This window comes from Pseudorca crassidens, chromosome 10 (assembly GCF_039906515.1).
Source record: "Pseudorca crassidens isolate mPseCra1 chromosome 10, mPseCra1.hap1, whole genome shotgun sequence".
NCBI classification, from domain to species: Eukaryota; Metazoa; Chordata; class Mammalia; order Artiodactyla; family Delphinidae; genus Pseudorca; species Pseudorca crassidens.
Window position 1 is genome coordinate 74168423 of NC_090305.1, and position 24755 is coordinate 74193177.

The 24755-nt window shown below is 41.9% G+C and overlaps 1 protein-coding gene across 12 annotated transcripts in view; it reads right to left on the reverse strand.

The window, feature by feature from the left end:
• The window catches only part of ERC2 (ELKS/RAB6-interacting/CAST family member 2), a 960889-nt gene that overhangs the window by 227807 nt on the left and 708327 nt on the right, over window positions 1-24755 (reverse strand). For 9 of the 12 annotated variants that reach the window (XR_010947074.1, XR_010947075.1, XM_067754789.1 and 6 more), the window contains 2 exons: window positions 7743-7890; window positions 6143-6271 (listed from right to left, as the gene is read on the reverse strand). Coding sequence is in view for 10 of the 12 variants with exons in the window: in XM_067754789.1 (XP_067610890.1) it covers window positions 6143-6271; window positions 7743-7890 (277 nt within the window). In the remaining 2 variants the exon portion in view is untranslated. The remainder of the gene's footprint in view (window positions 1-6142; window positions 6272-7742; window positions 7891-24755) is intronic. The other 3 variants (XM_067754796.1, XM_067754797.1, XM_067754798.1) reach the window with 1 other exon arrangement.

The window sequence follows — 24755 nt, forward strand, 5'->3', positions numbered from 1 at the left end:
AATGCTGGGATCAAATCAAGCTTTTCTGGCACTCATCCAACCACAACATGAGGCTATGGGAACCCTATTGCATGAAGTTCCTTCGCTGCTGTTCAATTGTGCTCACCTCCTAAACCATAAAGGGTAATTAGAAGTCATCTGCATACCATGTAATGGAAGTGTAAATGGGGAGCACAACCAGGTGTGGCCCCAAGTACAGGGGGAAAGAAATGACAAATGCCTGGCCAACCATCCCACTCAGGTGATTCCTGCTTTCCTCGACAGGATGGTTCTACCTCTGCTGAGATTCAATTTTGGCTAGAATCTCATCCTTACAACCAGCTCTCCTGAAAACTTCCCAGGGCAGAGTTTGCCTTCTCCCACTCTTGGCCATACCTGTTTGGCTAATTCTTAGACACAATCCTATGATGGTCTGGACACGATAGGGGAGGGGGAGACATACCCAAATCAGTTATACTGTGCAGACCTGGCATAGCCTCCAGAATGTTAACCTGGACATAGGACTTCTCTGCAAGCTCTGGGGGAAAACACAAGAGAATCAGTGGACTAGTCTTAACGCCTTTCTGTTCCCAACTGACCAGTGGGTAACCAAAAGCAATGCCAGAACTGGTAGGAAGGGGAAAAGAAAACCAAGCACAATTTATCTCTGATCACAAAAGTATTCTAACTGGTTCTGAGAAATAAGCTGGTTCTAATTTCAACTAAACAATAGTGTCTGGCCCTCATTTTAAACAGGCATTTTCATCAAGGATGTACATTTCACTACTTCAGCACACAAGGGAGCATTTGGGAATAAGGCTTAGGGGGTAAGATTTAGTTTTAAGCTTCCTTCAAAACCCTTTAGCAGCAGGAAAATCCAATGATTTCAGAATTAATTATTTTGATGTCAGTCCTTTCTTCAAGGGTGGAGGAAAAGAGTTGGGGGGATTGGATCCAAGACACAGAAGAAGGAAAGATGGTAAATTTTAATAATATTTTTTAGAACTACCATCCCTAGAGAAAGAACAAGAAAATTTAAAAAACAAAACAAAACCAAAAAACCCTTAACTAATTCCCAATTGAGTCCCTCTCCCAATATTGCAAAAATCTAGAAGGAAGATTTTTTTTAAGAAGAGGTAGAATAAAAGTGTCAGGGGTGTGTGCTTGTGAAGAAATGGAATCGGGAAGAACACAAAAATTGGATAGACTCATATGTCTACTACCAAACTATGATTAGTCCTTTATCTTCTTGTAAGCAACAAGTAACAGAAAGTTAATTTGTACTGCTCTCCTACCTTTATACAGCGCTCAGCCTAGAATCAACTCAGATGTCAACACCTGAAGAGAGTCATAAAGATTCTTTTGTTGTTAAGCATAGTTGGAATTTCTGAACTGATTTCACATCATCTTCTCTGGCTCTCTTGATAGGTGTTTAATGGGAGTTTAGGTATTTCTAGGCAAATTAATTTATAAGACGCTCAGACGTTTTCAGGAAAGAAACGGTGGGACTCCCTTTATAACTGCAAGTAATCTCTGCCACATCTGGAAACTCAGTGGCATTTAACTCAAGAAGAACCTCCAAAATTGGAAGGGATCTGAACTAGAATACGACACAGAGACTGGAAGGGAAGGTTCAAAATGGACACCACTGCAAATAATTCTAGTATATGGTAAAAGGCATCTCTGCAAAGTGTCTCGCAACGTGGCAAGAAAGAACATGGCGCCAATTCTGTGGTCATGATTCAGCAAGCAGGTCTCCATGTCTTCTACCAACTCCGGTAAGTTGGTGGTGGCTTCCTGGAATATTAGGCTCAGAAGAATTACGAGGCTAAGTCTTGTCTAATGTAATGACTGATCAAAGAAGTCTCTTCTTTTAACAAGCTGCCCTGGCAATTCACTCACTCATTTATGTATACAGTCAACTAATATTTGCTGAATGCCTACCATGTGCTAGCAATTGCGTTAGGCCTGGAGACAAATGGTCAGCAGAAAAAAAGTCATGAGGCCACATTCTCAGTTCTCATGGAGTTCATTTACTAGCAGGACAGATAGTTTCTATTCAAGTAATCACCAAAACAAATGCAAAATTGCATCTGTTCCAGTGCAATTAAATGATGTACATGCGCTACAAGAGTGCCAAATTGGGGATTTGAACCGGTTGAGAAAGTCCCAGAGGCCTCCCTGAAATAGTGATATTGGACTGAGATTGAATTGAACCAGTAGGTGTTAACCAGGTGAGGAAAAGAGGGAAATGTGTTTCAGGCAAAGGGAATTGCATGTACAAGGCAGAGAGCACGCTGGCTTGAATTTGTCTTTATCCCACCAGCAAGGGAAGCCAGGGAAGATTTTTCGGCAGTGAGAGCCAGAGAGTGATGAGCATTTCATGATACATCTTTAGAAAAGATCATGCTTCTGCCCACTGAGGTTTGAGAACGTCTGGCCTGGCCTGGACTCTGGCTGCAGTTCTCTAAGGCATAGCCACCACCCGGAGCAGGCCAATGGCATGGAGGTGGTCACTACTGTCCACCTGCCTACCTCCTCATAGCAAGGAAACGGCAGGATTTGGACTCCAATGATATGTTACTGAGACTGCCAGAAAGTCAGGGAGGGCATTTTGTCAAAGGGCCCTGTTCCTATTCTATTTGAAAATCTCAATAGCCATAACAAGCAAGTTCTGGCATTAGTTCTCTGTGGCTTCAATGGAGTGCCAGTGCTTTTTATTTTTTTTAATTTTTATTTATTTATTTTTTAACATCTCTATTGGAGTATAATTGCTTTACAATGGTGTGTTAGTTGCTGCTGTATAACAAAGTGAATCAGCTATACATATATCCCCATATCTCCTCCCTCTTGCATCTCCCACCCACCCACCAATGCTCTTTAAAAAAATGCAAGCTAAGCACTGGGACTCCTTCAAGGCTGGAGCCAGGGGATTTGGAGAGTGGGCTCAATTAGAGCAACCTTAAACAGGGCACTCTGAGTGGTACTGGAGGGAGTCCTCCCTGTCCTGACACTGCATGGTTGGTGTATTCTGCTTCCTAACTTTGGATAATTTCTGCTCCAGAATATACCACTCTTAGCAGATCCTGCACAGCCTACCCTAGCCCATTACTGCTGTGATGGTTCACCTTTTTACTCACTCCAGCCTCACTGCCCTCCCTGCTATTCCCAAACACACCGGCACTCTCTTGCCTTAGGGTTTTGCACGGGCTGTTCCTTCTGCCAGAACATCCTTCCCCTAAATATCCACAGAGCTCACTCTCTCACCTCCTTCAAATTTTGCTCACGGCTTCTTCCCAGTGAGGCCCATCCTGTCTACCCTATTTTACAGTGTCATCAGCCCCTCAGTCCTACCCTGGCATGCCTGTTGTTGTTATGCTGGTCTATATTTTTCTTTTTTCTACCACATGACTTACTTATTATGTTTATGGTTTATTACCTTTCTCTCTACCCCCTCTAATTTAACAAGTAAGGTCCAGGAAGAAGGGATTGTGGATACTGTGTGTAAAATATCTGTTGTGGATGAATCCCCAGCATCTGTCAGAGAGCCTGGCACATGGTAGGTATGCAACATGTTGGGTAGTTGGGTGATCATGAGGACAAAATGAGATCACGTTTGTAAACCTATGTATATATAAAACACTCGGTATAGACCTGGCTTATGGAAGTCACGTAATCATTCACACAATAAATATTTATCAAGTGCCCATTACGTGCTTGGCAAAGTGCAATAGCTATGGGGATTGTTGAATGAGCTACTCGAGTTCAGTCACTGGGAATGATGTGGGCAGAGACACCTGCATGAGATGAGCTCAAAAGGCAGCCTGGGGCTTCCCTGGTGGCGCAGTGGTTGAAAGTCCGCCTGCCGATGCAGGGGACGCGGGTTCGTGCCCTGGTCCGGGAAGATCCCACATGCCGCGGAGTGGCTGGGCCCGTGAGCCATGGCCGCTGGGCCTGCACGATCGGAGCCTGTGCTCCACAATGGGAGAGGCCACAACAGTGAGAGGCCTGCGTACCACAAAAAAAACAAAAAGGCAGCCTGAAGAGGGTAACACCTCTCATGAGCCCATCTGCCTCAAAATCTTTGCAGAACATTGTGCAGGTGAACACCCAGACCTATGACCTTCCCCTCCCATTAGCCTGGGTGCCTAAAAGAGCTCTGCTCTCCCAAATCAGACATGCAGGTGATGACCACTGAGGTCTGGGACTCACCCTTCTGGGGATGTCCTCTCTGATGCACGTCCATGTGGGCTGCATACACAAACCAAACAAACTTAATAAATGTTGGGGGCCTGTCCAGTGCAGGCTGGAAACTAGGGTCTAGAACTCCTAACATGTCTGCTCCCCACTCCCCAAGGGCTTGGGCTTTAGGCGTGGGGGGACCGGGAAGGCTTTAGTGCCAACAACTGTCTGCTCTTTCTCCCACAGTTCAACAGTATATTCTCAACGAGCTGCGACTCCAAGGCATGTGAAAGACAGCAAAGATGAAATTGAGATTAAAATCAAACTATCTCTGAGGGCTGGTGGCGATAAAGTCAATTAGTAGCAGCAGTAGTAGTAGTAATAGCAGCTTACACATATATAGCACATTGGTGTGCCAGGCATGTGCAAATCACTTAGTATACATTACACCTCACAAACAACCCTTTGAATTAAGTTATTAGCCCAGTTTACAGATGAGGAAACTGAGGCTCAGGGAGGTTCAGTATTTTGCTCGTGATCACTCAGCGAACAAGTGCCAGAAACAAAATTCAACCTAAGCAGTGCAACTCCAGATGGCATCTACGAAACCCATTTAAGGTTGTGTGGCAAGAAAGTCTGTTTAAGTATCATGGTGTGTCCAGCTATGAAGCCTGAGCAGGGCACCCAACCTCTCTGGACCTCTGGTTCCTTCTCTATGAGAGCATCAGCCCTTCTGCTTTGGTGGGAGTCGACGAGTTAATGTATGTAAAGCCCTTTGACCCATACCTGGCACATGCTGGGAGCTCAGAAGTATTAGTAGTTGCTGATGTGATCAAACATCCTAAGCTCAAGAGCTCTAGGCAGAACCTACTCTTTGTGAGTGGCTGGAGAACACTCTTAAATGGGTTTTTGGCATCTACTTCAGGCATACAAAGATAAGGGGCCCTCACAATTTCTGGAATACCCATCCGCTTGCAACTCTGAATTACTTTCTGAACATGGTGGGGTATGTGTGGACGCAGGTGGACTATACACAACCTGAGCTCTATCACTTACAAGCTGTGTGTGTTGGGCTGGTTATTCCACACTCTGAGTCTCAGCTATGGCCCCTAAAAGAGGAGGTAATCTTGACACTCACACCACAGGGCTGCCGTGAGGACTGTGGGACAAAATCCCTCAGGGACACTGGATTCACATTCTGGGACAAAGTAAACCCTCAGTAAAAAAGGGCACGCTTTTATAAGCAAATTACTCATTATCTTCAGTATCATTTACAACAAGGATACATAAATTCACATTCTTTCTTGCTCTGTGGCCAGTAGGGTGTGGGGAAGAATTTCAAACCTAAGTCATGGAAAGAAGCCCACCCTCCTCCTTTGCTGCCTCTTTTTCCACAACAGCCCTTCAGACCCTGCTTTAGCCCAGGCGGGAGACTAACTGTGCATGGCTGGGGTTTCCTAAATGTGCCCCATGATACCCAAAACCAAGCCTGTCGTGAATAATGAAGGCTTTGTACAGCTTCCCAGGAGCAAATTGAAGGGCTACACTCAATCCTTCCTGGAATCCAGGAGTGCATTTTCATGATGCTGAGAAAGAAAAAAAGCAGCCTTAAAAAAAAAAATTCCTTATTGGGAAGGGTAGAGGGAGATTTGGGGAAGAAAGTATCTAAGAGACAAAAAGAAAAATTTAATCCAATGTGCCTGACAGTAAGGCCTCTGGCATCTTGTCTTCACAGCAGTGCCAGGCTATTTCAGAAGAGCTGTCCCTGTAGGGTGGCCATCAAAACTAGAACCACTGGCAAATACAAAATAATCAAATTGCATTATAAATCAAGATATAGTGCTACCATCGATGGTTCCAGACTTTATGGCCACTGAATACTGGAAATCATCAAAAGAGGTGAAGGTCAAGATATGATGTAGGTCTTATGCACCCCCATCCCCAGTGGTGGGGGAGAGTATCTCCTTAGCAGCTGACTGACCTGAGACCTTTGGATCATGTATGCATCGTAGCTGGACCCGTGGTACTTGGCCGTAATATCTGGGCTGTAGCCAGCATCACAAGTGCATGGTATATTCGAGCTCGGGGGCTGTTTCCTAGGTCTATAAACCTGTGGGAGAAAGCTACAATGGTTAGGTGCAAGAGGGGAGGGCACAGGGCGCACAGGGAAGGAATTAAGAGAAAGCAAAGAAGGAGCCCCGACTTGACTTTCTGTGGCCCAGTGGGTGGAGAAACCGGTGTAGAAGATGCACAGCCCCAAACAAAGAGGTCAGATGTAAGCGGCCCCCGACCCCTGGGGCCAGCACTAGCAAGGCATGCTGCTCTGCGGAATGACCCCGATGTCTGGCAGTGACTGGGACCTTCCCTCTGCAGGAGAGGGCACCCAGGCATGGCAGTGCTTGCTCTCGTGCTCTCTCTCTTTTTTTCTCTCTCTCTCTCTCACACAGCAAGGCAGCCCCATGAGAATAAGACTCTGGTTCAGGGCCAAAGGATGGCTTTTCCTTCCTGAGGAGGGAAAAAGTTGTCCCAGTTGTGAGGGGAGAGAGCTTTTCCTTTCGGGCTTCCTTTCCATTTACCTTGCACACTATGCTCAGCCCAGATCTCCCCAGCAGGCAGAGAGCCAGTCCTGGGGGCTGAAATCAATATGGACGCACTCCACATGGTGCCATGTGGCATTCACAGGTGGCCCTAGCTAAGACGTGGCAGCCACCTTGTGAGACCACAGACCATTGAGCCATTATCTGCTGAGTGGGTTTCATAATGAAGCTAGAATCCAACTGAATATCTTTAACTATTGATTCCAAAAGCCCTCAAGTTAGATATGGAGGAGAAATAATGCCTGAAGATTTCGGGGATGACTTTGCAATATGCTCCAGGTAGATATATTTCCATTTAAGTCACTACTAGAAAACCCTCCAGAAAGCAAAGAACTTTCTGCACAAGTTAGGATTTTATCTCTTCTTCCTTTTCCCTCAGAAGAAGTATAGTGGCCTAGAGAGGAGGGAAAAACAGGTTAACGGGGTAAACAGGTAATAGAAAAATATTTGACTAAATAATGGCTGAGGAGGTCTCCAAGCATAGCGGGTGGGAAAGGGTCCTTGGCCAGAAAGTCCTGGGAAATAGGTGAAGAATCAAAGTTGGAAGAATGGTGAGAAAGAAATCGAAAGAACTGGATGACGGGAGTTACTATTGGGCCCAGAAAGCGAGCAAGACAGAAGGTAACAAGTCCAATGGGAAAGAAGGTGCCCAGAATTTAATTAGTACTTTTTAGGATTTAGTCAGAAGTCATAGAAAGTCCACTGGAAGGAAGAGAGCTGAGAGCTATTTCTGGGGAGATGATGCTAATACAAAAGAAAGGAAAACAGCACTGGTTGCAAACCACACAAGCCCAGGCACATGCACAAAAACACAGAAAAGCAATAAAATATTGTTCCAGCGACAACTTGGGCCATTTCGCTCCTACCTGGTTTTAGCTGCGTGAGCCTGCAGGATGGATGGCAAAATGAAGAGTAGCTAAACCCAGAGAAAGCACCCCAAACCCCAAACCCAGCAAAACACACCATTCGTGCAAAAGGCCCCACCTGCTGCTTTAATTGATGCACAAGTCGATCTTTTTCCCGCTTGAGGGCCATCACTTCTTCCTGTGTCTTTTTCTTTTTGGAGGCAGACAGTTCCAGCAGGGCAATGTTTGCATCTTTTTCACTGATTGCCGCAAGCAGTGCTTCCTGTCTGGTAAAATAAAGATGATTGTGATGATTTTTATAAAGTGAAAAAAAAATCAGCATTTAGAGTTGAGATGAGCCATGAAGTGTTGTCTCATGGGGAGGACCTATGGATAGTGTTTAAGAAAAACTACCTCCTTGACTCTCAGAATGTACAAAGTAGTTTGGGTCAGAATCCCTGAGACCAACACACTGTGTCCTCTGAAGCACGCATCTTTTGATGGTTTCACAGACACAGCTGCATATGAGAAATGGAGGGAGTCAATCTGCCCATTCCTTTCTAAGACATCTACCCATTTATCCATCCAGTCATTCAACCATTCATCCATCTGTCAATCCTTCCATCCAGCTAGCCAGCCAGCCATCTGCCAGGTAAGGTTCTAGGTACCCCAAGACGACTCAGCAAAATTGGGCAGCAACTTCAATATCAAGTATTATTTTTATCATGCAAGGTTTTCTTTGGAAGAAAGGCATGCAGAGATATTTACTAGGGTCTCCTTTAAATTTTCAACAAAATTAGTAACTCTCCCATGCCATTCTACCAAAAACCACTCTCATTTCTCAGTCTTCCTTATCTCAGTAATTACTGCACCATCCACTAAGTAGCCCAGGCCGCCTAATTAGAAGTCATCCTTCATTCCCTTCCTATAAACTTCTCCCAACCACCAGTAACCACTGGTGTAGCTCTGGTAACCACTGGCCGCCCTGGTACAGAGACCAAAGTAGTCTTTAAAAACAATATAAATCCAGATTCCACCATTCGGTTGCATGACAAGTCCATTCCATCACCCATTAAACTTCAAATTCAGACCCTTTACTGACGCCTGCAACTCGTTACACCAACTGGCTCTGAGCATCTCCCTGAGGTCATCTTGTTCCGTTCCTCCCTCCTCAATCACTAGCCTCTAGCACATTTCGTTCCTGATCTCTTTTCTAGTCCCTGAAAATGTTACACTTGTTCTCACCTCATAAGCTTTGCTCTGCCATTCCCTCTGACTGGAATGCCTTTGCCACAAATGGCATGTCTCAGCTCAGAAAAGCCCTCTCTAGCCACTATCCCTAGCAGTGTCTTCCCAGCTTCTACCTTGTACCCAAGCCACTGGCCTGTCACGTTACACTGTTTTTTCATGGAACGCTTTACTATTTGAAAGGATCTTAAGATACTTTTGTTTCTTTGTTTTCTAGACTTGACACTCCATGAATTGGAACCGCATCTGTCTTGTGCACCACCAATTCTCCAGCTTCTAGAAGAGCATTAAGCATAAAGCAGATGTCAAAAATGTTTCTTCAGACCTAGGGGCAAGATGGGAATAAAGATGCAGACCTACTAGAGAATGGACTTGAGGACACGGGGAGGGGGAAGGGTAAGCTGTGACGAGGTGAGAGAGTGGCATGGACATATACACACTACCAAACGTAAAATAGATAGCTAGTGGGAAGCAGCCGCGTAGCACAGGGAGATCAGCTCGGCGCTTTGTGATCGCCTAGAGGGGTGGGAAAGGGAGGGTGGGAGAGAGGAGATATGGGGATATACGTATATGTATAACTGATTCACTTTGTTATGAAGCAGAAACTAACACACCATTGTAAAGCAATTATACTCCAATAAAGATGTTAAAAAAATGTTTCTTCAAGAAATAAGTAAGTTCCCTTTATACTTTCTAAAAACTGTGGAAGACACCACTGGATAACTCTTGCTCTCACTTAAAAAAATTACAATGCTTTGACTGCTGTTTAATCACTGATCATTGCTCACTCAGAAAAGTATTACAGTTTCTTGCTCCCATTTTACAGTGCAATTTTCTGTCAACATCTGTCACAAATTTTAACCTGGAATTTTCTGAGACCATTATTGACTAAGAAATGGCTCTCCTGCTATGTTTCATTTAGTCCTCCTTTCCTCTGAGGAGGACTTGTCTCAACCATTTGTGTCACTTCAGCAATATTCTAGATAATTTAGAAGACCCTAGAGACCCAGGAAAGCCTCCATATTGGGTACTTTCTTGCACACAAGTCCTAGGACTAAAACCTGGTCATGATGCTGTTTTGCCTTTCTTTAATCCCCATCACCAGACCAGGCCCTCTCCAGATGTTTGGACAAGATGGTCATTATTTGGATCTCAGATTTTTTTCCCTTTCCACTATAGGGATTTGTATGGACTTTTCTGGGTCCTGCTCATGCCAGGCAGTAGGAGCTTCTGTCTGAGGATCAGTCAGATGTGAGCAGCAGAAATGTCAGGAAATATCTCCACTTTCCAGAAGAAAACCAGTGCAGGCTGGACTACAAATAACAGCATTAATATTCAGCTTCACAGAGCCTGTCTTCCTCTGGAGAACATCCTGAGACAACAGACATGTTGGCCATTCCTGGCCACTGCATATACATAAGGCCAAGGTGAAGAGGCTGCATGGACTTCAAATCAGGGGGAACCCAAATGCCATCTACTCCAACTTAGCTACAACACACCCAAAGCGATTGCATTATTTTTTGCCACTCTGCCCCAAATAGAAATTTCCAAGTTTTTAAAATGGAAACAACCGAAAAGACCATTATTTGGAAAATTGGAAGTTGATAGTACATTTTGCTATATCCCAACGATTCCCTCTTTGCAGCTATATGCAGCCATTTAAAATGCTGATAAAAAAAAGCAATGATATATGAAAAGATTTATGTTTGTTGAGAGACTCCATGAGTCTCATATTTCTGCACATTTTATGAGCAAAGGTATTATCTTCTATTCTCACAGTTTTCCAAGGGTGTTTGTAGAGTGAATAGCCTTGGGAGATAGATGTAGTGTCTCCCTTAGGATCTAAGGGTAAACATGCTTACTGCCATGTACGATAGTGTCTCCCTCCAGAGCAAAAGGCAGACATGTTACTGCCCATTATAAAAGATTCAAGTTCCCTAAGCTCAGGGTTGCTCTCCTTTAATGAAACCCACTGCACATACAGCTATTCACCTGGCCCACCTGCCTTGCCTCCACGAGACTTGGGGAAAGGGGTATGGACATAAACATGCTGATGCTATTCTCTGCACCTTGAGCAATAAAGCCGTTGCCTCTGACCCCAAAGCCTCTGGTCTTCTGCCTGCGTCCATGAAACTGAGGCAGGCTAGCCTGTTAGCAAGGCCAATAGGGAAAATCTCAGACCCTTCACAGTTTTTGACTTGCAAATGTACACACAATAATATTCCCCAAACATAAAACCATATGCATAGAAAAATAAAACGAGAGGGAAATACACTAAAATGTTAAAAGTCATTATCTAATGGTGGTGGAATGGATAGGCTAGTTTTTACTCTTTTTCTCCTTATACCTTGCTGTGTTATCCTTCCCTCCCATAAGGTATCATAAGAGTAAACATTAAAAAATTGTAAATGAAGCTTTTCAGTCACCAAATAAACTGCAGGTACATGCTTCAAATCCTTGGCATACCTGAAATGTCCTCATTTTCCCATCAAGGTATGTATGTTCTCTCTGTCCTTCTCATTCTTTAGACACAGGTAGGTGCACACACACATTTTCACACACATACACGTCTGGTACGATCCACATCATCTCCCACTTGGACAATTACAGTAATCTCCTAACCAGGCTCCCTATGTCCACTTTTATGTTCCTATGTTTCGTGACCTTTTTAAACCCATTTTCCTCTGCCAGGTCAAAATTCAGAATGAGATAGCTTTAGTAACTGTTAAAAGCCATCATCAACCTAAAGAATGACCCTTCTAAACTCCTTTTCTCCTACAATTCTATAACTTGGGCTCTTCATCTATTTAACATGCATTGCTCCTCTTATAATACCATCAAAAGTCCCAAAAAATTCATTTAAAATTCCCAGTTTTCTCTTGATCAAAGAAAATCATTAATTCCTAATTCTCTATAGATATTGTCACTAAATATAGCCCCAAATCTAATTATTCTTAATTACTGAACCTCAAATATATTTAAAATCATTTTTATAAAAGTGTGTTTAAAACCACTCATCAATACTCATATCTGTACAAAATAACAATTTTGTTCTTTGTAACCTTTTCCTTATTGATTGCTTGTTTTTTTGCTTTTGGCTAACGAATCTGTTTCATAAGTACTGGTATTATATAATGATAGAACTCTGAATAAAATTAGTGTAACAAGGATTACACATATTTGGAAACCCTCATTTAAATACTGGTCTTAAACTAATGATAATTTCTTCTAAAATACCTTGATTGAAATCTACATTCCAGTAATTCCAGTCTACTTAAATCAAAGAGTAACTGGCAGAAGATTTTTTTTAAGTATATAAAACTAGGGAAATATGAACATTTCACACTTTAGGATATCTGGAGAGATGTTCTTAATGTGTTGTTAAGGTTATATCTAGCCATTACCTATTTGTACAGGGATGCCAGGTAAAGCGAATTCTTAATTCTGGGCTGACAGAGCCATTACACTGTGGGTTTTTTTTAAGGAAAATCTTTACAAAATGAGTTTAAAATAACTTTTTATTAATCTGATACTTTTAAACAAATAGTTTAAATCATTATGAGCTAATTCTGCATGGTTATGGATTTTCATTAACCTTACCTTGAAAGTCAGGAGTTTTTTTTTTTGAGGGTGAGGGATACTAAGCCTAAGTTTTTTCTAAGAATAAGTTCATCTGCTAGCCCTACATTAGCTTCTAAACTTTTACAATTTCCATAAGCCAATGAGCTGATATATCTTAAAGCACTTAATAACAAATACTTCACAGTTTTTAGAAAATAGCAGACAGTGAAATAAACTAGGAAGCTTAAATTAAATGTTTCTGGGTTGTTGTGTTTTTTTTTGACTCAGCCTTTCAAAACTGAGAAAACTGAAGTATTTGCAGCTCTGTAAAGCCTCCTTTACATCTACATCTTTTTTTAAAAAGGCTCAAGTATAAAGAGTATATACACTTGGCTATAAATTGGAAACACAAAGAAAAATCCTCATTAATTTCTTCATCAAGTAAGCCACCTTTTAGATTCAAGGCCAGATTTACATTGCTTCAGAAATTGTCACTGTCCCATCAAACTGAAGAAAGTTTCTATAAGCCTGAAGTCACTTTCAGCACTTAATCTGTCCGTTTTGCTTATTCACAGACAACATAAAAAGGAACATATATACTCATCTTTAGATAGTTACTGGGGTTAAGTATATGCCAAAAGCTTGCAGAATTATCTTTAGAACACTGCAATGCTGCAGTATACAATTACTAAGGTAATCTGTCTATGCCGCAAAACGTAACTTAAAATATGAAAAGGAAGCCCAAATACGCTAGAAAGGAAGATAAGATAATGCAAAGAGAAATAAATCTATAAGAGTCTGCTGAATGCCAAGTTAAGAAAGTGGACCATAGACAGCATTTTATCAAAGTGCAGCCTAAACAAACGTCAAGGGGAATAATTTCTTTAACAAATATGGGCAACAATGGAGGAAAAAAGGGGGGGATTCTGTGCCCCTGCATGCATTTAGTCAGGGTTAACAATGGATAAAAATATGTGCAAGAACACATTTAATAACCCTAAGCTGTCATTCAGTTTGTAGGAGGTAGTCAAGATACAGCTAATAAAACACCAAAAAAATGGTCTTAGCCACCCTGAAAAAAAATCCTCAAGGGAATAAAACAAAACAGGACTGAAGGGCATCTCCTGCCAAGATAAATGCCTTCTTTCGAGAGTTGCCTGTGGCTAGCCTTCACAAAGAGAGTTCCAGAATCCTCCGATGGTAATACATCTCTACGTCACTTATCACAGTCTATTTAAAAGGGAGCTTTATAAACATTTCTATTTCACTCCCCGTTGCTGTCGTTCTATTAATGATGACTTGGGCCCTGAGAGAGGGTCTAAAATTAATTTTAGGAGTTGTAAATGAAGCGGGCCAATTAGGAACTGTCATAAATTAGATTGGGAGAGAAGCATTAACACAGTTTTTCCTGTGGGCTCTTGCTTTAGTTAGCTGACCCATCTTTAGGAACACATTCGATTACAAAAGCAGATGCTTAAAAAAGGCATTCCATTAAGAAATGTTTGGATAATTTCAAGGGAAAACCTACATTATGTATGGTGCTCAGCCCACAGTCATGTTCTAATCATAATGTAGGGGAAAAAATTCCGCTCAATCAACTTTTCCCAGTTAATTACTGTTTTCTTTCCCTCTTGACCCTGAATCTTCAACCGTAAGTTCAGTAGGAGGTGACTTAAGACAGACGGTGACGAAAGACCCTGTTCAAAATAGCCTCTCTCTTACCCCTGGCATGAGGGTGGGTGAGGTTCGCTATGATCAACCCTGGAGATAGATGCTCATTTGCCTAAATTTTAAAAGCTGTATTTTCAAACGGCATCTTGAGAAAGAAAAGGCTTTTGATATCAATTAATATCAACACTACCCACCAGTAGAATGATGTACTGTGTATACAGAAGGCCCACGCAGAAAGTGAAGCAGCTTGCATGAGGTGGGCCCACAGGGTGAGATATATTTGAACAATGTGAGTTTCAGCAAGGACAAAGAACAGACCAGATTTGTAAAGGCCAGGCTTTGGCAGCCCAGACTCAATGTGGTTTGCTCTCTGTCGCCCACCTAAAACTGACCTCAAGAAATCGTTTACTCCAGTTACAGGGAATTTTGTCTTTGAAACTTAATAGCACACGACTTAAGGGACCACGAGTCTTGTGGAAGTTCTTTGCTCCGTGCACCGGCTTCTATCCCACTACTCTCTCAGGGCACGACCCAGGGAGGCAGCTGGCTCATCCTTGAGCTCCTCCAAGTGCAACCAGTCCAGGCAGCTCTAAAGAGCCAGCATCATGTGCTTCAGGATACAAAGACGTCGGCACCTCTCAGCATCCTGCTACAAAGGGGTATTGGTGAGTTTGAGGCCAGCTGATTTTCCCGTGTGGAAAAGGCCTGAGGTCAAAGGAGGCTGAGTGCCAGGAAGAGGTACTGCCCTCATCCTAAATCGCTTTCTCCATTCCCAGCCCTTTGGAGATTGATAAAAAGGCAATAAGGGATGGGGGGGACCTCTGTCCAGGTCCTGGCAAGGACATGTATGAAGTATTATTGACTACTGTGTGCCTGATCCAGACAGACAGAGAGAGAGGGAGGGAGGGAGGGAGGGAAAAAATGAGAAAATACTTCTTTTGATTACCTCAGTCTATTTTGAGTTTTTAAAACTTACCCATACAAATAAAATATCACTGAAGTCCTTTAGAGGAGAAGATACTTAGTGCCTTAGTTTTGGAATTGAATATAACTCGGTTTGAATCTCAGCAATATCTTTTGTTTCTGTGCCCCTGCACAAGTTACTTTATGCATCTGAAACTTCAATTTCCTCATAATGAACTAAGAAGGATAACAGTAACTCTCTCAGACTGTTGTAAGAATTAAACGTGATGATGCAAGTAGAGATGCTGTCCAGTGTCGGACAGGACCACACAAATGTTAGCAATTACTTGTTATTACATAATATGGACACCACCAAATGCAAAGACTCAAAAGTTTTGCATTAATTTCTACTAGGGTCCTCTTTGTAGAAAACATAACTAAATATGCCAATGGGTCTCTTATTTTCAAGATAGACTCTCAGAGAAGCCTCTGAAATTGGTTTCTGTTAAGTTGCCCATTTGACTTTCATGAGGTGATGTTTGTTTTGCAAACAAACTTAAAGGAGAAAATAGAGCTTGAATGTGGAGAAGAATATGTCCGTCATAGAAGAGTTGCATCCAAGAGCAGCCCGGTCTGACTGTTCAATATCATCCCGTCTGAACTGATAGGAAAGGCCACACAAAGGTGGGCAAGATGTGATTCATGCAGTGTGAGAAATGGAAGAGTGTTCTGAAAAGTGACCTTTGAAAGGGCAAGGTCAAGTGCAAAATCTAACCAAAGTCAAACAACTTCAAAACAACAACAAAAAATTCTTTCATTAAAGAAAAGACCAAAACTTTAAAAAACTGGTAAAATTGGAAGGCAGTGAGGGCAAGTGAAATGAAAGGGCTCCCTGACCCAAGAGAATACCCTGTGTCAGTGTAATGTTCTATGATGCTCGTTCATTCTTGTTATTCCCATTCAGTGATGAGAAGGCTTCTGTGTTGAGCATTTAACTCTGCCAAGGTAGCTTTCTCTATAAAATACACCCAACTAGACTCCCTGGAAAGGTTATTGATGATTGATAATAAGAAAACTAAATACATCTGGACTTCACTGCAGGCCGGAGCTTTGCCAACATCTACCTAAACTAAACCTGTTGTCCACGGATGATCAGTTACTGTCAAGAGACTTGCCTCATCACATTAACTTTTTGGTTGACTTCAAGGCTTGGCCCCCAAGGCGACTGATCAATTAATTTTTTCTTATTGGTAAGATGTATATGTGTGTATGCATGTGTGTATTATGTAACTATCCCAAAAGATAGTATATTTTAATTTTCCCTCTATATTTAAGGCTACTGAGAATTGTTAGTGAGTCTTTGCACAGAACAGCAAATCGCCCTCCTGTATCTTGAACTACATACTTCCCTTCTTAATTTGAAATTTTTGTGTTAAGTCAAACCTCCCTTTGTTTATGTTTACATGGAATAGAATATCCCCATAGGCTATACTATAATGAAAAACAAAGCAGATTGTCATGTCATTGCTCTAAGAGGGATATAAGCAGAAGGAGGCACATTCCAGAATTTCGTTAATGCAACATTTGAAGAAAATCGAATTAAGGTTCTGTGGAGCAGATCTTTGTAGAGAGAAATACAAAAAAATCGAGTTTGTTGGAAGCAGCTTCTTTGAGAGACCTCCTATTCATGGGAAGGAAAAAGGCAGCTGTGCTCCTGTGTTGGGAGAAGGAAACATGGAGTGATATGTTTACGCGTGCTGTGGATGATCGTAGCGGCCAGGTAAAAAGCAGGCTTCTAGGAGGGGCAGGAAGGTGATACGTGATAAAAAGGAGGGCTAAACAGATTCCCATCAACTTGAATCTGTTCTCCCTTGCTGTGCCTGCCACGGAACTGAACAACAATTCAGGATAACCAATAGAAGTTTTCCTTCGGAAAGCTGATGACTTTTAAGGCATCCTCAAAGATGAGATTTGGCACGTAAATCTCTTTGAGAAGTCTGGATTTTAGGTCTGCCATCTCGTGGCCATTGCAATAAATTCTATCCTTTTCCACTTTTTTTCCAAAGTAGTTACATCTTCATAATCTATATTCTAAAGAGATATCACAAAGGGTGCTTATTTTTTAAAAAATGAACTTTAGCCATAGGAGAGCTCTGCAATGCAGAGGGAGCTAGGACATTTCACATTCTAATCCTCTTTCCACTCACATTTTTCATTCCTTGATGAAAGCCTAGAATCAAATTATCACTTATCAAATTATCAAATAATCATCCCATATGGGATTCGGCCTGCTGAGAAGTCAATTAAGAGGTGATAGGTACGTTTTAGGTACCTTTTTTTTTTTTTTAAAGAGGTAACTTAATTGACACATAGTTGCCCACAAATGAAAGTCTCAGCATTTCTGTTCTTGCCATAGGTTTGCTAAGAGAACATATAGAATAAAATAGATTGTAAATCCAACGGGGCTTTGCACCTAAAAATTAGGAGGATGTGTTTTTCTGGAAATAACTTAAAAGTCCAAAGGACAGAGATTAAAAATACACACTTCAACATAGTGAGGGGAAGAAGTGAGACCAAATTCATCACAGTTCTATGCTGGCAAGAAATTGCTAAAATGCCTCCATGAAAACAGACTGAACCTGTCTAAAGGACACTCACTGACCACTTGTTGAATGTGGCAATGGGAGAGAAAGCAAATACACAGGGCCGTTTTCTTGGTAAGGCCTCACCAATGTACCATAACCTATGGACTAAAAAGAGATGCAAAAACGTATCCAAAGACGATAAATTCATTTCAGAGCCCAAATTAAAGAAGTATAGAACTATAAACACACACACACCTAAACTACTGCATGGCTAAGCAACTGATTTAAAAGATACGCAGAACAAACAGCGGCAAAAATCAGCTAATGAGTCCAAAAATAATGAGAATTTATATCTGTTAGTTTCCTGAAATTTCTGTATTCATGAATACAATATGTGGGACACTACGAGGGCTCCTTCTCAGAGGGTGAGGGAACATGAAACCAGACAGCGGATGAGGAATGAAAGAGTCTGGTAAACTACCTGAAAGCACTCCACATCTGGAAAGAATCGTGGGGGGAACCAGCCCAAGACACAATGGTATAGAAAGCGGTCTCAGATTTACAGTATGGGTGGCCCTGTGGCTCATGGAAGCGAAATTTCCACTCTGGGAGGAGTGATCACTAGAGGCAGGAACATTTCTGATGTGAAATTATGAAGTCCAACCAGAAGCAACTGAAATGAACGTGTTCCTCTGGGGTGGCTGTTTACTGGTCACACAAGGAAGAATAAACCAACCAGATGATCAGAGCCCAGTTCTTCAGTCCCTTCAACATGAGTGCCCACTGCACACCAGGAACCAGAGATGAAAGGACAAACAAAACAGGCACAGCCCCTGCTTCCTTAGAGCTTGCCACACAGCAGATCCCAGAGACTCTCTATCCACATAGTCATGAGATGAGCTGACCCTGCAATGATGCCACAAAACACAAGGAAATACCCTTCGACTTCCTTTAGGAACAAACACCAGCTCGTCAGCAGTACCATGCAAAGAAGATATCCATGAATCCTATTTACCAATTTGAACGCTGGGAATAAGAATCCACGTGGCATCTCCACCCACGTGTATCAAATACTGGGATAACTGATTCAAAAGCTCCCTCCCATCCGGTCCTCTTCATTCTCAGTATCCAGTGCAATCCAGCTACAACCCAGAAGCTCAAAAACAAACAAATAAACAGAAACACAAAATCTTATATTTAGAGCTATTAGACTGAATGATATGAAGCGTTTTTGTAGGTCAGAAGCAGTCAAATGTCAGCAATTTCATGTAGTTCAACCTAATAGTTTTCTTCCATAATAAAGGCAGCTCTACTGGTTTCTTTGTTTGCTCGTTTATAATAGGTGCCCATTTTCATTCTTTACCACTTTCTACTCTCAAAGGTTTCAAAGGTTGAGGCATTTCCCTCTCCACAATATCCAACTCTTTTTTTTTTTTTTGCTGTTAAGGAACTTTTTATTTATTTTAAAACATCTTTATTGGAATATAATTGCTTGTACACAATATCCAACTCTTAATCTCACATATACCCAAGACTAACCACTAGAGGCAATCAATCCAGTCCACAGGAGAGAGACTGCTACACAAATCAGAGGGGGAGGAGGGAGATTAGAAGCCTAGAAAGGTGACAGACCTCAGTCCCTTTCAGACCTGGAAAACCACTTAGTGAGAAACATCCTGGTGACCAGACCCCAACCTGAGACTAATTACCACTCCCTGAGATACTGACCTGTTGACTGATTGCTTTGAGATCAGATCATCTATCTCCCAGGACAGCCTTGAGGCTGTCCAGCCCCGCTGAGCAGCAATGGAGTACCTTCTTTTAGATTTGAACTTCAAGTCACAGGACCTAAGGCAGAAGTTCAAAGAAGAATGGGGCTGCAGAACTCTTAATGGGGTTTCCAAAGGCTCATTGATGAGAGGCCCAATAACAAAAAGCACCTTTGAGAATGGCAACACACTCCTGGGTAGTAGCATAAGAGAGCTGTCTAATGTTGTCAGCCAGTGTCTTAATCTCCATCTATATCTGAAAAGAATTTACTACAGACAAAAAAACTATGCTAAGTGCTAAGAGGGATCAGCAAGGGATGAGGCTTGCAAACGCTTCCAGTAAAGAAAGCAAATGCATATGAAAACTTAAATCACAAAAGATAAATAATAGTTGATTATGAATGACTCCATTGTTAGGATGAAGGATAAATGATTATTAATAGTTATCACTGTGTTTGCTGTATGATACACAAGGCATAAGTAAAGCACATTATTTCATTTCATCCTCTCAAATTATCCTCCAAGGAAAATGTTATTATTATTCGTATTGTAAAGTTGAGTAAACTGAGTAAGTTTTAAGTAGGTTGCCCAAAGTCACATTACTTTTTTTTTTAATAAATTTATTTTATTTATTTATATATTTTTGGCTGTGTTGGGTCTTCATTGCTGCGCGCAGGCTTTCTCTAGTTGAAGCGAGCAGGGGCTACTCTTCATTGTGGTGCGCGGGCTTCTCACTGCGGTGGCTTCTCTTGCTGCGGAGCACGGGCTCTAGGCATGCGGGCTTCCGTAGTTGTGGCGCACGGGCTTAGCTGCTCGGCGGCGTGTGGGATCTTCCCGGACCAGGGCTCGAACCCATGTCCCCTGCACTGGCAGGCGGATTCTTAACCACTGTACCACCAGGGAAGCTCCCACATTGCTTTTAAATGGTGGAACTGGAATTTGAATCCAAGTCTGTGTGACTTGGTTATTTTGCTAAAATGCTTGATTGTAGGAAGTAAGGAATGTCCCTTTGGTCCGGGATGATGGGGGGTAGCCTTCAGAGAGGGCAGGGGTGACAGCTGAGTATGATGGAAGGCTGGACTGGAAGGGCTCTGGAGGGAAAGAGAGGCTTCCAGATGGTCATAAGCCTTTGAGGAAACACTAAGAGTATTCGGCCATTTAAAATTATTTCTCTCTTGCTTATTTATGCTTATTTCCAGCTGCACAACTTCCAGGAATGTTAGGGTACCACCAAGGAAAAGTGTGGCCAAACTAAGTAATTCCTAAGTGCCAACCCAAAGACTGGTACTGGCTCGTACTGAAGTTTTCATACATGCACGCACTCACACATACACATACAAGTCCCTGCGCACTCATTCACATACACACACGTGAAGACACAGACAAACATTGTGGGAGTAAGATTGCCAACCGCTTTGTAAGTAACAGCAGCCTTTTATTCTGAAATTAGGTAATGTCCTTCCTACTTTCTGCTGTTAAAACACCCTTTTATGCAATGATGATGATAGTAGTTAACATCTGAAGACTCTTATTTAATAGCTTTATGTTGTTTTCAAAAATATTTTTTCCTATTATTGGTCCATGAATCCAAAGTCTAGAAAGCATTCATTTGATTGACGAACATTATTCTAATGAGGGTATCTATGAGGAATATCTGGGGCATTCCCTTTGTCCCCGCATTGTTCTACGTAGATGGGCGCTTGTCTTTCACTTTGAAAAGTGCTTGACATTTCCCTAAATATTGCTGAGGCTTCCAAGCAGTCTGCCTTACAAACTTATAAATGCCATGTTGAACTCAAATTGTGATTACTAAGTGACCATCCCTTTGACAACAGGAAAGTCTGTTTCAGATATCGTATCCATAGGATACGTGGAGAATAATCTTTTATTTCACAAATAAGCCTTGTCAGGCATAAAGTCCAGGTCCTTCTGGGGGCCCTCAGTGATCACAGAAGGAAAGAGAAATTGAGTTGGTCAACATCAGTCTTTAGGAAAACCACATCTAAAGGTGGCCAGAGGATCCAGTGCGAACCTGCTTCCCCTCCCATTGCCCATTTTGTTGGATTTCTAATGCAATATGTATATGTATAGAAACTATGAATGTGGGAATAATCAATGTCTCGGGCGACTTAGGAACATGGTAGTTATTCCTTCAAATATTTCCCGACGTGACTACAGACAAGGCTTGTTCCAGGGGGCTCCTAATATTCGAACTAGGACCTAAGGATGACGCCACAGGTAGGTGAGGCTGATAGCAATTCAATAAAAGGAAGAGCTCTGGCTAAGTAACAGGTGCCCAGCAGTAGCACAGACTGCCTCATTCTCATCTTGGAAGGTACTGGTACAGACAACACTGGACCATCCTGAGCAACTCCCAGAGAAAGAATTCTAACAAAGGATGAGTGACGCGACTGAAACTGTATTTTAGTTAGGTTTCTTTGGATTATAAGCAGCAGAAACTGATTCTGGCTAACTGAGCAAGGAGAGGATGTGTTAGAAGGATGCTTGGATGGGACAAAGGAAAAAAAAAACAGCTAACAAGGGAGTTTTAGGAAGGTCAGTGAGAAAGTCACTCCAGGACCCTCACAGCAAGAAATCCCAAATCTTTCTTAGGAAGTTTATGTAATAACTCTGCTACAACCTTTAGGCTTAATAGAAAAAGAGTGATGTCCGACCTTTCTGGAAAGGAAATAGATTAGCCCAACTCAGATCAGTAAACTACAACCTGGGATCCCTATCAATGGGAACCCACCCTAAATAATTGGGTCGCATAAACAAACAGGGATAGCTATGATTTGGGAGCACTCACTAATTGGCAATTACTCTAATGATCTTACAGCCTGAAGGGTCTATTTCAGTGGGGTGGCTAGAGCTATCTGTTACTGGCTAGCGAGAGTCAATGATGTGCATCTCTTTCCAACTCCACGGTCCGTCTTTACCTTTGCCATGGTAGGAGTATTTACACCGTGGAAATTGGCAAATATTACCAATCGGGGCTTTTTTTCCCCCACTGACATTGTTTAGCAGCACACCGTTGCCCTATTTCAAGATTATGAAACCATCTTGCCAAGACTGCTATACACCCAAGAGGACATGCCACAGATCCCATAACTGGGAACATTTTCTAATATTTGCTAACACTCATCAGCACTTTTTCTGTGAATACGACATTATTCTAAAGCATTATACTCCTGTGACACTATACTATACACTATACTATTCTAACTTCTTTATGTGTATTAACTCATTCAACCTGCACAACAATTTAAAGAGGTAGGTGCTTGCTATCTTTCCCCCGTTTGACAGATAAGGAAATAGAGCCAGAGAGGGGTGAATCAGCTTGCCTGAGTTCACATGGCTAATAAATGGCAAAGTGGAGATCTGAACCCAGGCAGTCTCTCATTCGACAAGCCCTCAAAATAAAAGAGACAATGTGTAACTATTGTTCTGAGTTGTGATATTCTTGACACAGAGAAACTAGACAACCCAATTACTCTGAATCTTGTGAGGACCTGGCTGAATCTCAATAAGAGGGTCATCTGTCAGTCACAATGCTGCTGTCAGCGAGACCAGCCCAGAACAGCTCCCAGCTAGCGCTTGGTTGTTCATTCCTTTCATTACCCAGGATGCCCAGTGCATCGAAGACAAATCCAAAAGCTGCTACAAATCCACAGAGGAGAGAGAGGTTCACAGTGTACAGTGCTAGAACTCCCGAAGCGAGTGAAAACAGCACTCCAGGACTCAGTGGGCGGTGCATATCACATGGATGTTCCTGAAGAGGCCCTGACGCCACAATCCCAGGAAGAAAGGGAGAGAAGTCTGAACCTTCAACCTACTTCCACCACTAGTACTACTGGGAGGTAGGCATGGAAAACAGGAAGCAGGGGCCTAATAGAAAGAGTCACCTGATTTTAGTTGTGCGTGTTGGACAAGTCACTTAACATTATGCATCTTAGCTGTGGGGCCTGTAAAATGAAAATGATGTTACCTACTCCCAATGTCACTGGGAGGTTCAAATGAGATAATCCACAGGAAAGCATCTGATAAGCTGCAAAATCTCACAAAACTGGTGAGCAATATCCCTACTCACATAACTGTGGCCCCTACGGCACGAACAGCAATAATGTAGATGATTCATTTCAAGCAGTATCTGTTATAAGCACTCGCTATGAGCTAGGCACTGCTTCTATCAATTAAGCCAAACCGTTAAGCTGGTGTAAAGTCATCAGTCCAAATGGCTGATGGGAGTTTCAGCTGGGATAAACCTAAGTCCATGAAGGGAAAATGACTACCTGAAGGAAACACAAGACAGCTTTCCTTCTCTAATGATTTATTTAGAGAAGTGACCACAATCCATTGACAGGAAAGACAATGCTGTCTGTAAACAGTCTTTAAAAATTATCAATTATTTAAATCCACTGAAGAGTCAATGAATATTTGTTGAGTGAATGAATGGGATCCCACAGATCTGGATTCAAATCCCAGTTCTGCACCACTACCATCTGTGTGATTTTGTGGAAGTTAATTAACTGGGTGAATCTCAGTTTCTTCATCTATAAGATGAGAATAATACTACTCTCATGGGGTATTATATGAGATAGAATATGTAAACCATTTAGCACATTTACTTGGATGCAAGCAGTTAGTATTCTTATGAACACAAGCTGTAGTTATTATTGCTATAATTATTAGGTTAGCTTGTTAGTTTACTATTAATATCAGCTACAAGATAAATATGTTCAAATCACCAACTGCCAAGGGAGTAATATGAATATTCCCAGCTGTTAGAGCCGAAAAGAGAAAACTATTTAAAAAAAGAAAAAAGAGGAATGTTGATTAACAATATTCTCAGTTTTCTGTATTTGTATCTAGAGATTTAATACGTTCCTAGGGTTTATCACGGTATCACAATTCCACTTCCACTCGCTTAAGCAAATGTAAATTGGAGAGTGGAAAGGAATTTTCTGATAAGTGCAGGAAGAACCACATTATAAAACTGAGTGTAGCCAAGACAACATTTCCACTCTAGACTCTGGCTTCCTTTTTTTCAATCACTTAGCAGGACTCTTTTGAATATCCAAACTCAGTATTTCAGTGGATCTTCAGAGCCAAGAAGCTTTCTGCAAAGGATTAAAGAAGTAGCAAAGTGTTAAGAATACAAAGTTAGTTCACTCGAAGAAAAAAACAACTGTGAAGCTGTGACAGTTGACCATTCTTGGGTAAAGAATAAAAAATAAAAAATACCACAAAATTTTAACAGGGAAAATATCAATGGACTGCTATGGTCAAATCACCGAAGCCCCATCAATTTACTTGTAGCTTCTCTTTGAATTGCAAATAGAAACAGGTGCTAAATGTCTTCCTTTGTCCTGTTAAAGAAGTCTGAAATTCTCAGGCTTTTCTATACTAAACAAC